Consider the following 14807-nt stretch of genomic DNA (forward strand, 5'->3'; position numbering starts at 1 on the left):
ACCCCACTGACATCTAACACTTTATTTTTTCCATCCCAGCGAATATATTTTTCCTTTTCTTTGGGGCCTGCAGGGCATGGAGCAGCAGATCGTGGCACGGCCGGGGTAAAGGCTGTTTCAAAGGTTTTCAGAATCTCATGATTTCTGACAGCACAATGAGCTTCATCGAGTTTGTCGAGCTTTTCAAATCATTCAGGTAAATGATCTGATCTTGTGTTTCTTACATTTCTGGTGCGCTTTAATAAGATTTCACGTTTCCAAAGCAGAGGGAGAGATGTCGGCTGTGCTGGCTTCATTCAGTTCAAGTTCTGACTATTTAAATATTGTTCTGTTTTATCTAGAAATGCATTTTTCTAGCTAAGTGTAATGACTCAATGTTCACATATGCTGTATGTCATATCACATACTGCACATGCCCTGTGCAGTGCTTTTGGAGCTCAGGCCCTCTTGTTATATAACTACTGTTCTTATCAATAGTAGCTAAAGACAGTGATAAAACATATGCAATAAAAAATCCCTCTCAAGGTTATCGTGCCAAGGGCATTTTCCAAGCATTCTTCATAATATTTAGCTTGCATGGATTCTTCCCCAGTCAAATGGATGGACACACATCTTTCGCCTAGACAAGCAAAGGATTGTTTTAATTTTAGCCCTTCTGCATTTCTTAGATTGCAGAGTGTCCTCTCATCTGCTGCCCAGCAGATTTCTTTTAATTTCTTATAAAGACAAAAGCTCTTGGGCAACTCTTCAAACTCTCTCTTGTAAAAGAAATTTAGAGGCAAATAAATGTATTTCTGATTGGGTGGCCGCCTCCTCCCCAGTTCAAGTGGCATGGCTGCAAAGCTGAAAATTAAAGAAGAGCTATTGTTCTGATTTCCATTTGCATACTTTTTTTCCTAGACTCTAGAGTAGCTTTGCATGATTCACAATTTGAATTAATCCTTATATCTTACTCTTGGAGCAACTCCCAAGTTCATCTTCTGTCTGACTCAAGCTTCTCTCCCCTGACCATATTAGGGATATCCACACTTATTGACATTATACAGATAAGCCAGAGCTTTTGGCTCACAGATTGCTTGCGTCTACACTTACTATTTGAAACTCATGTTTGATTTGAGAATCTTCCATTGTGACGGTATATGTATAAAAACCCCTTTATATAATAATTTAATTTAATATACTAGGGGCATGGGGACATGATCTGCTGCTAAAACTGGACTCCACTCTGTAATTTGTTTTTCAACAGTATCCGAAGCAGGAAGGACCTGAAGGAGCTGTTTGACACCTTTGCTGTCCCCTGCAGTCGCTCAAGCCCAGAATCATGTCCTGTTTACACCAACCTCAGGATAGATGACAAAGACACAGGACTGCAGCCAGACCTTGGTAAAAGATCAAAGAGAAGTTACAGAAGTCAAAAACACACACAACTCTTTCTCTTTTACTCTAAATCTCTCCCTCTCCTCTGCAGACTTGCTAACCCGTAACGGGTCGGATCTCGGCCTGTTTATCCGGACCAGGCAGCAGATGTCCGACAACCAGAAGCAGATTTCAGATGCAATCGCAGCAGCCAGCATTGTGACCAACGGGACGGGGGTGGAGAACGCGTCGTTAGGCGTCTTGGGACTGGCTATCCCTCAGCTCAATGACTTTTTAGTCAACTGTCAGAGAGAGAACCTGAGCTACGATGAGATTCTCAGTATTATACAGGTAAAGTCTGGATTCTTCAATTCACAATTTCAAATCATCTTCTCGGTTAGGGGAAAGATGAAGGAAGAAGAAGAAGGGAAAAGGAACTCACCTTTTTTTTTTCTCTTGCAGAAATTTGAGCCTTCATCAAGCATGAGACAAATGGGTTGGATGTCATTTGAAGGTTTTGCAAGGTATAGAAAAATTATACTTCAAAGTGCATAAAAATGTAAATGTACAGAGCACAACATAAAAGTTGTCACTGTTGTAGGAAGCCTAAGGGGGTAGAGCTCTTGATAAGTGCTAAACTTCTACCAACTCCCTTTTGGACTTTAAACATTTATTTACACCATAATGAGTTTGTGTAGCCTCACTGATGCATTTTGCTTTTATATTTTATTTTTACTTTCTTTCTTTCTTTAACATGCTTCATCGCATGTTGTTGGCATTTTTCTCTCTGTATCAGGTTCCTGATGGACAAGGACAACTTTGCTTCACGTAATGAGGAATCTCAGATGAATCCAGAGGAGCTGCAATATCCTCTGTCTTACTACTACATCGAGTCTTCTCATAACACCTATCTGACTGGGCACCAGCTCAAAGGAGAGTCCTCTGTTGAACTCTACAGCCACGTAAGACGGATCGTGTTTCTTAACCAAGCCCGCTGAGATTGTGCAGTTTGTTGAAAACTGCCGCTTACTTGTGAACGTCTCGTTTGCTTAGGTGCTCCTGCAAGGCTGTAGGAGCGTCGAGTTGGACTGCTGGGACGGAGACGATGGCATGCCTGTTATTTACCACGGCCACACACTCACCACTAAGATACCCTTTAAGGTTTGAAATGCACATGAATAATTTAATTCATAAAGGAGAAGTAGATTGTTGGGGCATCAGTCGCTGGCTCTCTGCTCCCGTACCTCATCTCACGGACTCGGTGGAAGCCTCTAGAACAAATCCGTATCTTTAAACACAAATGCTCTCTTATGATAGGCTCAGTGGTGACGGATCCAGAGAGGAATCCCAGAAAGCCAAACGAATTGTGTCAGCGTTATTTATTTTATGTAATCTGATTTGGGGCCTACAGCTGCATCTAATTTGAAGCTGTTACTCAAAGCCGTTTGAGTTTTATTGTCACATATTTGACTTGCAGTGCTTTTATCGACAATTTCTTCCTTTTCATCTTCTCTCCTGTGGACCTTCAGGATGTGGTGGAAGCAATTAACCGGTCTGCGTTTGTCAATTCTGATATGCCCGTCATCCTGTCCATAGAGAACCACTGCTCCCTTCCTCAGCAACGAAAGATGGCTGAAATCTTCAAGGTATGAAGGCAGCCTAGTCCTGTCTCTGTCCTTAGAGTTACTGTGTTTCTTGTGTGTCTTTAATTAAATTTTCCAGTTACTGATTAGTAAGCGAGACAGATGAGAATGCCACTGAGCAGATAAAAACGAAAACTTCTTTTCAATTGGATTGGACATCTCATAGCGTGACTGTGAGGTAACTTATGAATTCACCCAATTAGAAGCTTCGTCTGTCTTTGTTTAAATCTCAGAGCGACACTAATTTGTGGCAGAGGGAAAAATAAACAATAATAAAAGAGGAGGAACTAAAATTCTTAGTTTGGCAGCCATGCTCCTTGTTCAGCTATTCTATCCTTTATATTTAGGGAATGACATTCCCTTTCAAGTGTTTGTTGTACGACTCCACTCATTTGATTTCCTTGACCCTTGTTTTTTTCCAGCTTTTCTGGGCATTCAAACTGGCCAACGTCCAGACGCTTGCTTTTTTGAACTTCAGGCCACAAATGACCCTTTCATCTTCCTCTTCTTCGTCTTTTTTTTTTCTCTAAATTATGAAGCCCACAGATATCTTGGCACGACAGCTATATCGTGGAATATCATTGGGCTTTCATCTCGCAAAACTTCCGAGCGTTTCATCCTCCTTGGAGACTGACTTCTGAGTAGCTTGATAAAGGAAATTCTTTTATCTGCAGACAGCTCTGTGCCTCAGGCCAGCTAACATCACCGTGGTCTTGTTTATTTGTAATGTTGTTTTGCATGGATAAAATTACTTCATTTGTATTTGGAAGATTCTTCCTCAGCCTCTGAATTCCATCCTTTCACTTGATGCTCCTCTTAGCACTCGACTTGACTTTCCTGATGGTGTGGTTTTTAATTTTTTCTTTTTTAAAATTAGACTGTGTTCGGCGAACGCCTTGTGACGCGCTTCCTTTTCGAAGGCGACTTCAGCGATGACCCTCATTTACCATCGCCGCTGCAGCTTCGAGGGAGGATACTGCTCAAGAACAAGAAGCTCAAAGCCCATCAGGCACCGGTGGACATACTCAAGCAGAAGGTGAAGAAGAAACGCATCTTCCTCACACATTTGTGTCAGCAAAACTTGTTCAAATTTTATAAATAATATAAGAACCTTCCAGGTAGCTCCAGCGCATTAAACATCTATCATTGTTGGTCATTAGAGTGCAGTCAAACATGAATAATGGATGGAGCTGTGCTAAAAGGTTCACCCCATCTTAACTTTCAAGCAAGAAAAATGCTTATATCTACAGTATAGATTCTGTGTGCATAGGCACTTATATATATGCTTTCAAAGTAGAAGTTTCTAATTTTCTTTATTAATAATTTTATTTTAACCCCTTTCACAGGCTCACCAGCTCGCCCACATGCAAGCCCAAGCAAGCAACGGGTCTCCAGGAGTGACTTCACCCAACAATCATGCCAATGAGGAAGAGGAAGAAGAAGAAGACGACTATGATTATGATTATGAGTCTCTATCAGATGGTAATGAGGCCCGCATTGCGGTGTGTGTGATTGGAAACGTGTAGAATTCAACTGAAGTGTGCGACCTATCAGATTTCTACATCCTTTCAGGCTTAACTAGTGCATGACTTACTCGTAGATTCTCGTGTTGTAACCTTTAAATCGGTTTCTGTTCACTAGGTTTTTCTGTTTCTCTTCTTTTTAACACTTAAGTCTCGTTTTATTTTGACACCCTGTTCTTACTCCCTCACCCTTCCTATTTTATCTTGCTTGTTTTCCACTTAGCCGATGGCCTCGCTGCCTCTACTGCCTCGTATGGTCTTGAAGGTAAATGCGCACCTATGATGTGCCTTTCTAAGTATTTCCTTCTGCTTTTTTTTCTTTTCTTTTACAGATTCATGCTGTTCTTCAAAAATTACATAATTGAAATTTCCCTTATTACTGTTTACCAATTGCTACACAACATACTATATTCAGTTGGGTTTTAAGACAATGTTATGATTGTTGGTGCAAATATACAGCACTGTGCAAAAGTCTTCAGCAACCCCTCTTTTTAAAAATATTTTGCTTCAAGGACCCAGATTTTCTTTTAATTTGTTAAAGTAATCTTGAGCAATAGTTCTCAGGCTTTCCAAAGTTTTTCTTTGGACAAAGGCTGTCAAGAAGCCATTCTTAAGGAAGGTTAGCAGGGACAAAAAACTGAGATATGCCAGTGGAAACAGATAATATAGAGTGATGAAGCAGTATTTGAAATTTTTGGTTCAACTTGTCGTCAGCAGATTTGGAGGAGAGGAAAGTACTATAGAGTGACTACAGCCGTTGTAAAACACAGTAGAGTCCCTGTTATGGTTTAGGGTTGGATTTCAGCCAGTGGTGTTGGAGATCTTCCAAAACTGGATGAAATTCTGAACACAGAAAAATATTGTCAGATTCTGATCCACCATGTAGTTTCATCTGGAGTGTCTGATTGGCAGCGACTTCATTTTTCAGCATGACAATGATCCCAAACACACTGGCAGAGCAGTAAAAGCAGGCCACAGTGGATCACCAGCAGTCATGGATTGGTCTCCCCAAAGTTTACACCTCAACATGTGTGGGAGCAGTGTGGGATCATTTTGACAGAGAACATAACAAAAGGCAGAAACAACCAAAGAAAAGCTTTGAATGTCCTTCAAGAAGCCTGGAGAACTATTCCTGAAAACTACTTAAAGGTGGTCATACCAAAAACTAACTTACAAGTTTATTAGAACTGTACAAACTACATTTGTGTCTTATATAGGGCATTTCTATTTCTATTTGCATGTTTAAAAAGCAAAATATAAAGAAATGATGGGTGGCTCGACACTTTTGCACAGCACTGTAGCTGCTGATCTATTGCTGCAGAATAACTAGACACAAGGGTTGGAAAGCATTGGTATGAAACATGCGCTGCTGTGCTGCATCGCTGCTTTGGACTTTTTCCTGCATTCCTGTTGTAGCTGCTAGCTTTCTTCAGATAGTGCTGTGCTGTAGTGTAACCATGTTCCATGGTAACAGGCATTTCAAAATTTCACTGTTACATAATATCTGGAACCCAGGAAAAGAAATACTCCATCCAGTCCATTTGATATCAAAGAGTTGTTTGACAGAAACGAGGAAGACTAATGTGGTAATAGTGTCAGCCTGAGCGATCAGGGAAAACATTCTGCCTCAGGCACCACTGACAAATAAGGGCAGCCATCTGTAGCACAGATATTCACTATTCACTCGGGTACTACTCAGGTCCTGCTTTAGAGTTATTTTAATTCATAATATTGTGAGGGTGCCACCTGATTATTTTAATCAGTTGTAGATTGCTAACAAAGGATGATTAGTGAGTGATCAGGAGTGTTTGTTATGATGTAGACTTGTTTTTATCGCTCTTATGTAATTTCGGTAGCATCCCTACCTCCTAGCTTGCCTCCATACTTACGCCAGGTTTCCCTGGAAGCAATATCAATATGTAGCCTGTGACTAGATACTGTTTATTGCAGTACACAGACTCTACCCCCCTCCCAAAAAAACTTTCCTCAGTTGTATAGATGCAGTGCTTGGATTTGACAGCATGTTAAAAAGAGAAAAACATACTTTTTATATGTGATCAAACAATATACAGTCAGCATTACGTCTCTTTCTCCCACAAACGCATCACCTCCCTTACTCCATCCCTCCAGACTGTATTTGTCCGTGACCTCGCCAGTGGCTGGGCAGGCTCATCAGGGAAACAAAACAAAGCCATCTGGTTTCTCAGGCCCTGCGCTGCCCCTGCACTAAACAACAGACCAGGGGAAACTACCCTGTCCCAGTCCCAACACTGCTCGCTCCTAATTCCTCCACTATGTTCGTCTCTGTCACAGGAACTTACTGGTCATGGACCAATTTAAAAAAAAAAAAAAAACATCTCTCTCATCTGAACTCTTTAGATTGATTAAGCTTTGCTTCTTAATACCTATAATACCTAGTGCCGCTGTTATGTAATATCAGACACTGGATGTTAAAATTGGCAAGCGAACAATTCCCGCCCCAGCCTGACGTCTTCATTTCACCATACACGTTTGGCACATCCGCTGGCCCCGCTAATACAAACACTTTTGAACTAAGCTGCCAACTTGCCACCCTCTCCCGATGAGTAGTGGCTCCCCTCCAGTCACCGTCTGGTGCAGCTCACTTCTCTGGCTGCTGTCTATAGCTTAAATATTCAGTGTCAGCTCCTTCTGATAAACAGTTGTGGGGTTTTTTGTTCTTTTTCTAAAGAAGAAGATGTCAAGAATCGAACACGTCTGTGATAAAAAGCGTCTGCATTTTCAAGCTGCTGTGTTTCTTGTTGTGGTTTTGGCTGCGATTAATGAGTAGGAGGAATGGGAAGAACTCCCCTGCTGTTGCTCCTGTTTACAGTTGAGAAACTTTAAGTATTAGTAGGAAGGGGCCTTTGCGCGCTTTGGCTTCGGTGCTCCTGAACCGTGCGAGTAGTCAGCAGAGATTTACGAGGTGACTGCTTTCAGCTAAAACCAAAAATTCTTCTTTTAATTGTTCCCAGCTGTGAAGCGGGTCATTGTGGACAGTCAGTCGTCAGTATGATATAAATGCTTTCATTAAGTTTTTAATGCGAGTGACCAGAATGACTTGAAACAGGTAAATCTAGCGGCCACTCTGTTCTCTGAGAAAACAAGAAAAATCCTCATTTAAGTTGCTTTTGTTTTTACAAGCAGTAGATTCCCAGATGCTAAATATTCTTCTTCCCTTCTTCCCTTGCACGCTATGTCTTATTGGTGATTTAACGTACACTATATCAGGAGCAGCTCCAGTGCACAAATGTTATTTATGGATCTTTGACAGGCCAGTTTCTGCCTTAAATATACTGGATCCAATCTTGCCTGCTTTGACCAATGAAAAATATGAATTGGGGATGGTGCATTCAGTATACTTTGATTATCAGAGTCCATATTGCAAGCATTAGCACAGTTTGCTTTCTTGATTGACAGGTATAAGGCTCGCTAATTTTGGTGGCTGCATGTTGCCATACAGTCAGCTCGGTGTAAAGCTCAGGTGTCACTAAAACCCGCTTTTTTTGCCTATCCTCTTCTGTATAGATAATATCCTCGATGACAAGCCAGAAGGCAAGAGTTCGGCCGAGAAAGAAGAGCAACCTGCTGATGAAATACCCAAAAGGATGAAGAAAGCTGATAGCACTACACAGAGCAAAGGAAAGGTAGAGATATAAATGTACCTAATCTCAAGGAAAGTCGCCCTTCGTGCTGCTTCCTTTAAAAGAAATTCTAATAAGATTGATTATCTCAGATTACTAACAAAGAAAGACGTATTAGGTTCAGAGTGTGGTCCAGCCTCTGATTCAGCACTACATTTACGCGTATATAGTGAATTGCTAGCAGTGCTCTCCGTGTCCCGTGTGTGTCTGCACCTGTAGGTGTTCGACATGGAGCTCGGCGAGGAGTTCTACCTTCCCCAGAATAAGAAGGAGAGTCGACAGATCGCCCAGGAGCTGTCCGACCTTGTCATCTACTGCCAGGCCGTGAAATTCCCTGGTAGGGATCGCTCCGTCTCTTTGCCAAACACATCTCCCTGTTCCCTTGAATTTCATTAGAACAGACTTTTCTTCATCTTACTATATATGCCCACTCCTTTTATCCACCCATATTCTGCTTTCCCCTCTCTCCTTTTAATTTTTAAATGCTGTCTATTTCATTTCTTTTTTTTTTCTGGATCTTGTCCCACCCTAATCCCCTCCCATGTTATATTTAAGAGGTCAAACCTTTCCCCATGTTTTCAGATTTTTTTTTCTCTTTGCAAGACATCCAATATCCCTGTGTTACACTCCATTCCTATCCCACACAGGACACCCACTAAGATGATGAATCATCTTCCTCCCATGGAAAAGATACAGTTACTTAGTTTTGCTGTTATTCCCCGAACGGTTGTTTTACGCCGGACAGTAAGAAAAAGTTTTGCGGATGTCCTGGTGGATGAGCGCAGTTCAAATTCAAACCCAGGGTCTTCGTCATGTCATGTCGCCCTCTCATGCACTTTCATTGCCTTCCTATGAGTAGAAAGTGAGAAATGCTCGAGTTGGCTTCAAACTTTCTTTTTCTTTTCTTTTTTTAAAAAATGTGCTTATAAAACGTCTCTTATCTCGCCCGTTTACGGGAATCTGCCCTGATTGCATGCTTGCATTTATCTCGAAAAGATTTCTCTTTGTCCCTTAAACATCAACCTCTTATCGCCTCTTCCCTCGAGCGTCCTCTTCTGTTTGTCTCCTCTTTTCTTTAACTGACATCTGCCCTTATAAACTTGCCTGTGTTTCCACTGGTATTCTGTTTGTTTACCGTTTCCAGGGACCCGAGATATGAGAAAGAGGAAGTAGGGCAAGTGGTCCAATTCAGACAGGCAGCAGACTGCTTGCAGCTTTGTGTAGTCGGGAGTGATTTTTAGATGAACGTGCCACTTATGTACAAGTGTCTGAATCAATTTAAAAACACTCACCATTCATAAAATGAAAAGGGCATTTCTCATCTGAAGTATTTTCAGAAGGGAGACTAGAGTACTGTTGCTAAATAAGAAGTAGGACAACATCATTTGCATGCTATTCCTCTCCATCGATAGATGATTAATTTCATGGCCTTAATGGCAAACAACTTTTGAGTTGCTTTACAGAACATGAAGCCCAATATAGATCATAAAACACCTTTTTATGGCAGATTTAAGTTTTTAAATTAAATTCCCTTCAAGTGAATGCTGAAAGAAAATGGCTCTGATATGTTTTGGTTTTTTCAAGCAAATTACGATTAAGAAGAGACTCTTGGGATACTTGTGGTGTCTCTAGTCTGTCTGCCTTTCATTAATGACGCTTCTCTTCTGTCTGCTTCCTCTGTGTGGGAACCCAGGCCTTTCTACTTTGTCTCCGGCTTGCTCTAGCAGGGGGAAGGACCGAGGCAAGAGCAGGAAGTCCATATTTGGCACGGCTCCTTCTCGCAGCAGCGCAACAGGGGAGGTCACGACCCAGAGCCGCACCCCTGGGAAAGGTGAGCCTGGCCCGAGGAACTCGGCGTTAGCAGAGGTTTATGTGTGCGGGTGCATATGGGAAACACGATGTTAAACTGCCAAACCAAGTTTTTAGTTAATGCTGTTTTATCTTAACTTAAATCATGCAGGACCCACATCACTTAATGGAGAAGTTTTCATGGCCTTTAAAAGTGTCTCTGTCCCTCCCTCAGGTGGTTCGGAGCGACTCAGCTGGGAGGAGCAGCAAACGTCTCCCGTCCTCAACCCCTCCACCTCACTCAGCGCCATCATCCGCACACCAAAGTGTTACCACATCTCCTCCGTCAACGAGAACGCCGCCAAGCGCCTGTGCCGCCGTTACTCTCAAAAGCTCATCCAGCACACGGAGTGCCAGCTGCTCAGAACCTACCCGGCGGCCACCAGGATCGACTCAACAAACCCCAACCCTCTGCTTTTCTGGCAGCATGGCATCCAGCTGGTGGCACTCAATTATCAGACTGATGGTGAGCGTATGTCTGTATGAAGAGACATTCACTTCTGACAAACAACACGTCTTCAGAATTTAATATAACACTGTAGTAGCCAGAGGATGATAAAGGAGAAATGACAGTTTTATCATTTTATTGAAGCCCGTTTTTTTTTTTTTTTACAGGGGTGAAAAAAAATAATTTCGTATTAGGTTTGGTGAGACTTTTAACTCACTTAAACGTGGATGTTTTTTTTAAAGGACAATCTCTTGTCTTCTACACCAGCAAATAGACAAGAATGATTTTAAATTGTCAAACAGCTGACAGTATCCAAACGACGTAGCGCTCTTTATGACCCGTTTTAGAAAAACGTACTCTCTGTATTCTCCTCAGACCTGCCCATGCAGTTGAACACGGCGCTGTTTGAGGCCAACGGAGGATGTGGCTACGTACTGAAGCCGTCAGTGTTATGGGACCGTAGCTGTCCACTTTATCAGCAGTTCTGTCCGATGGAGCGGGATGTGGAGAAAATGAGCCCTGCTGTCTACTCCCTCACAGTGAGTTAGGAAGACATACGCAGCAGAATGTCCTCTTCACCCTTCAGCCCTGAACTTTGCTCGACATTACATGCCACAGCTACGTGTTAGAGCTCAAACACCTGACATAGTCATATCCAACATTAAACACTCTTGTCAGCTGCCTAGTACAAATGCAGACAGGTCTTGGTAGCAGGTAGTCGTCAGGTGAGCACACAGCAAGCGAGTGAGTGTCATGCCCACTCAGGTGGACCCACATCTGAAGCTACTGAAGCCTAAAGCCTACATGTGAGTTCAACTGAGGACCTGATAATGGCTGAATTTCCAATTTGCATTTAAGTATTCATAAATATCCCATAAATATTGGTAGATTTCTATTTTATTGCTTTTAATTACAAGAAAGTCAAAGTAATTTGTATATATATCTGTTATACATATATAAACCCAGCACTGTATGCAGACAGTTGATCTCAAATGATATCATACACATTGAAATGTTTAGTTTGTGTGTGTATATTGGAGAATTAGGTAACTTTAAGAAATGTGAGGTAAAAGAACATAAAATAAATTCTTATATTCTTGGGTCGTCTAATGTGGGGATTAATAGTCTTTAATGATATGACACTTCCACTGCTCTTTTCTGCTCAGATTGTGTCCGGGCAGAACGTTTGTCCCAGTAACAGTGCCGGCAGCCCCTGCATCGAGCTGGATGTTCTGGGCATGCCCATCGACAGCTGCCATTTCCGTACCAAACCGATCCACCGCAACACCCTCAACCCCATGTGGAACGAGCACTTTCAGTTCACTGTGCATTTTGAAGAGATGTGTTTCCTGCGATTTGCCGTGGTGGAGAACAACAGTTCCCAGACCACAGCTCAGAGGACTCTCCCACTTAAAGCCCTCAAACCAGGTACAAATACCAGATAATGTACATCTGATAAAAGTTTGGCTCCGGGCTTTAGATGGGACTTTTATACACCAATAAAGATATGATGTAATCAGTCTATTTCAAACCACTAAAAGGTTTTCAAGACGGTTTAATTTTTTGTTTTTATGTGTTTGTGTTGTAGGTTACAGACATGTACAGTTGAGAACACAGCACAATGAGTCTCTTGAAGTCTCCAGCTTATTTATCTACAGCCACAGAACAGAGGAAGGTCCAACAGGGGGCGCTACTGCCTCATCTTTGGTAAGATTTATTCAGGTTTGCTGCTTTTAAGAAAAACTGTAGATCAGATTCGGCTTCTTCGTGTCACTGTAATTTTAAGAAACTTCTTAAAGGCGCACTAAATAATGTTTAGCAATCCAAATAAATTCAGAGAAAGTGGAGAAAGTAAGAGGGAACATCTGGCATTCAGTGTGTTTTTATAATGACCTGCTGCCTTACATCTCTCTGACTCCCTACACAGCTGTTCAGTTCTGAGGAGAAGCATGCGTCCCAGCAGCACAGGGTGACGGTGCACTGCGCTCCCGGTCCTGAACCCTTCACTGTTTTCTGTGTTACCGAGCAGACCACCGCCAAACAGCTGCTGGACATGGTCAGTGCTGTAGAATCTGTGGAACATTTACAAAGGCAGAAATCACAGGAGTCGCACACTTTAAAGCTTTATCTCTTCTCTACAGGTCGTGGGGTCAGCGGCAAACCCATCCGAATACTTTTTGTGTGAGGAGAAGGTTCCCCTGTTGAAGGAGCGCAGCGAGGTGAAGCGCTGCCCGCAGCACCGAGCTCTAGCACCTGAGGAGGAGGTGGTCAGGGTGGTCTCCAGCTGGAACACTGAGGAGGGATATGTGAGGAGACTGTGCCTCAAAACGAGAGAGGAGGTACACATGTTTGGTAGATGCAGTTAGAGTAATAAGCTGTTTCTCAAAAGCTTTTGTGAAGGCTATTTTGCAGACTCTGGCGCCCCCTTGTGGTTGTGTCATGCACCGTTTGACTGTTACTGTTGCTTTTAATTGCTGCAGAACTTGAATGAGAAAAACACGGTGGTGGAGGGAGAGGAGGAGGTGACCGTGGGAGGCAGAGAAGGAGCGGGAGGAGGTGGAGGAGGAGGAGGAGGGGAGGATGATATGTTCTTTGTCCAGGTCCATGAAGTTTCACCCGAACAGCCTCACACTGTCATCAAAGCTCCACGCTACAGCACGGCTCAGGATATCATACAGCAGGTGAGTCCAGGAAAAACAAACACATTATATAAACAAGCATGAGTCACAGCAGAAAGCACATCCTAATATTTTCATTGATATTTCTCCATTTTCTTCGTTTTTTTGGCCAGACTCTGTCAAAGGCTAAGTATTCCTACAGTATCCTCTCTAACCCTAATCCATGCGACTACGTGTTGATGGAGGAAGTGACCAAGGACGTCGGCTCTAAGAAGTCCTCGTCCACCAAGCCTCTTCAGCGAGTGCTGCTGGATCACGAGTGTGTCTACCAAGCTCAGAGCCGCTGGAGGGGCGCGGGAAAGTTTATTCTTAAACTCAAAGAGCAGGTAGCTCTGAGCACAAGGACCAATTTCTAGTTCTAGAGACTCTTTAGGTTTTTTTCTTTTATTTAATATTTATGTGTATTGTAGCAATACTTTTATAGAAAAATTTTGTTTTTTTTGCTTTCCTTGTGCACGTCCACAAAGGAGACCGTTTTATTTGTGCAACTTTGCTCTCAGCCACCATCTTTCTAACATGCTGTTCTTTCTGGGGATGCAGCGATACATCGGGCGAACATCTATATTGGTGATAACAGCCTTGTTGTATCAGCCAATAGCATGACCAATATCACTCAACTGATATTTATCTGCTGAGTTGCATCCATTTTTGTGCTGATTAATGGTTTAAAAATAGTGATGAAGAGCCAGAAGGCCAAATGGGTGTTAAAAACATCAGTATGAGTGTTAGCCCAGAGTTTCATAATCGCTGCATGCCTAGTTCCTGCTCAGTACGCTGTTGCTTGCTCACCAACGTATTTTAGCATGCTTAATTGCCTATATGATTTAACCCATTCCTGTGACCCTTATTTCCAAAATCTTTCATATGCTGTGCTGTTTTGTGTTTGCTTTTGTGATTTCCTTTGTAGTGTTTTCCATCTGCTTTGTTACTAATGTGCTTATATAACTCTGTGCTCTGCACGTTTTAATGCTTTTAGCGTTTTATTTATTTGTCGATTTTTGTTTTTGTTTTGTTCTCGCTCTGACGACTTGGAAATAATGTGTTTAAATTTCCTGCCTTGCTAAATAAAGGTCTAATGCCTGTGTAAGCTCTATTTGTTTACGTTTTTTCATCTTTCTTGAGACAAAATTTGATGTGAAGAAATAGAAAAAAGTAAAGGGGATCGTGTCCATTAAGAAAAAAATTAAATTGGTGTTTTCTCAGCTCTTATGAGTCTGCTCAGACTCTACTCGCACATTTCTTATGCTGTAAATGCGTCTCTTTAACATGGATTCACTTCTGTTTCCAGGTGGTGAGGGAGGACAAAAAGAAAGTCATTTCCTTTGCCAGTGAGCTCAAGAAGCTGACTAGTCGCAGCCGCAGCATGACGACTGGCAGCGGAGTGGATGGCCCTGCCCAGAGTAAGGATGATAGAGCTGCATGCTGTGTGGCTCTGACAGAGCTCCAGGAGTGAGGCTCACACTCTGCCTGCCGTGTTTGCATGGAAAAGCAACAGAGGTACCGTATGTCATCTCTAACCTCTAACATTCGAGAAGTAGAACTCAGTGCGAGCGGGAAAAATTGCCGCTCTTTTTGAAAAGTACAGGCAGGGTTTGGATGGGATAGATTTAAAATTGTACATTGTCATGTAAGTACAATGTAAAAACCAA

The 14807-nt window shown here is 42.3% G+C and overlaps 1 protein-coding gene across 4 annotated transcripts in view; it reads left to right on the forward strand.

The window, feature by feature from the left end:
* Positions 1-14807, forward strand: part of plce1 (phospholipase C, epsilon 1) — a 78633-nt gene that overhangs the window by 58568 nt on the left and 5258 nt on the right. For 3 of the 4 annotated variants that reach the window (XM_019362584.2, XM_019362587.2, XM_019362586.2), the window contains 22 exons: positions 74-196; positions 1247-1383; positions 1469-1707; positions 1819-1880; positions 2153-2318; positions 2410-2517; positions 2886-3002; positions 3877-4035; positions 4346-4481; positions 4746-4787; positions 8069-8187; positions 8404-8521; positions 9878-10015; positions 10208-10498; positions 10856-11019; positions 11647-11908; positions 12069-12187; positions 12408-12536; positions 12622-12819; positions 12961-13161; positions 13272-13484; positions 14447-14655. In XM_019362584.2, the coding sequence (XP_019218129.1) occupies positions 74-196; positions 1247-1383; positions 1469-1707; positions 1819-1880; positions 2153-2318; positions 2410-2517; positions 2886-3002; positions 3877-4035; positions 4346-4481; positions 4746-4787; positions 8069-8187; positions 8404-8521; positions 9878-10015; positions 10208-10498; positions 10856-11019; positions 11647-11908; positions 12069-12187; positions 12408-12536; positions 12622-12819; positions 12961-13161; positions 13272-13484; positions 14447-14611 (3406 nt within the window). In that variant the 3' untranslated portion in view covers positions 14612-14655. The remainder of the gene's footprint in view (positions 1-73; positions 197-1246; positions 1384-1468; positions 1708-1818; positions 1881-2152; positions 2319-2409; positions 2518-2885; positions 3003-3876; positions 4036-4345; positions 4482-4745; positions 4788-8068; positions 8188-8403; positions 8522-9877; positions 10016-10207; positions 10499-10855; positions 11020-11646; positions 11909-12068; positions 12188-12407; positions 12537-12621; positions 12820-12960; positions 13162-13271; positions 13485-14446; positions 14656-14807) is intronic. The other variant, XM_013269438.3, reaches the window with a different exon arrangement.

Source organism: Oreochromis niloticus, linkage group LG8 (genome assembly GCF_001858045.2).
Source record: "Oreochromis niloticus isolate F11D_XX linkage group LG8, O_niloticus_UMD_NMBU, whole genome shotgun sequence".
In the NCBI taxonomy this organism is placed as follows: Eukaryota; Metazoa; Chordata; class Actinopteri; order Cichliformes; family Cichlidae; genus Oreochromis; species Oreochromis niloticus.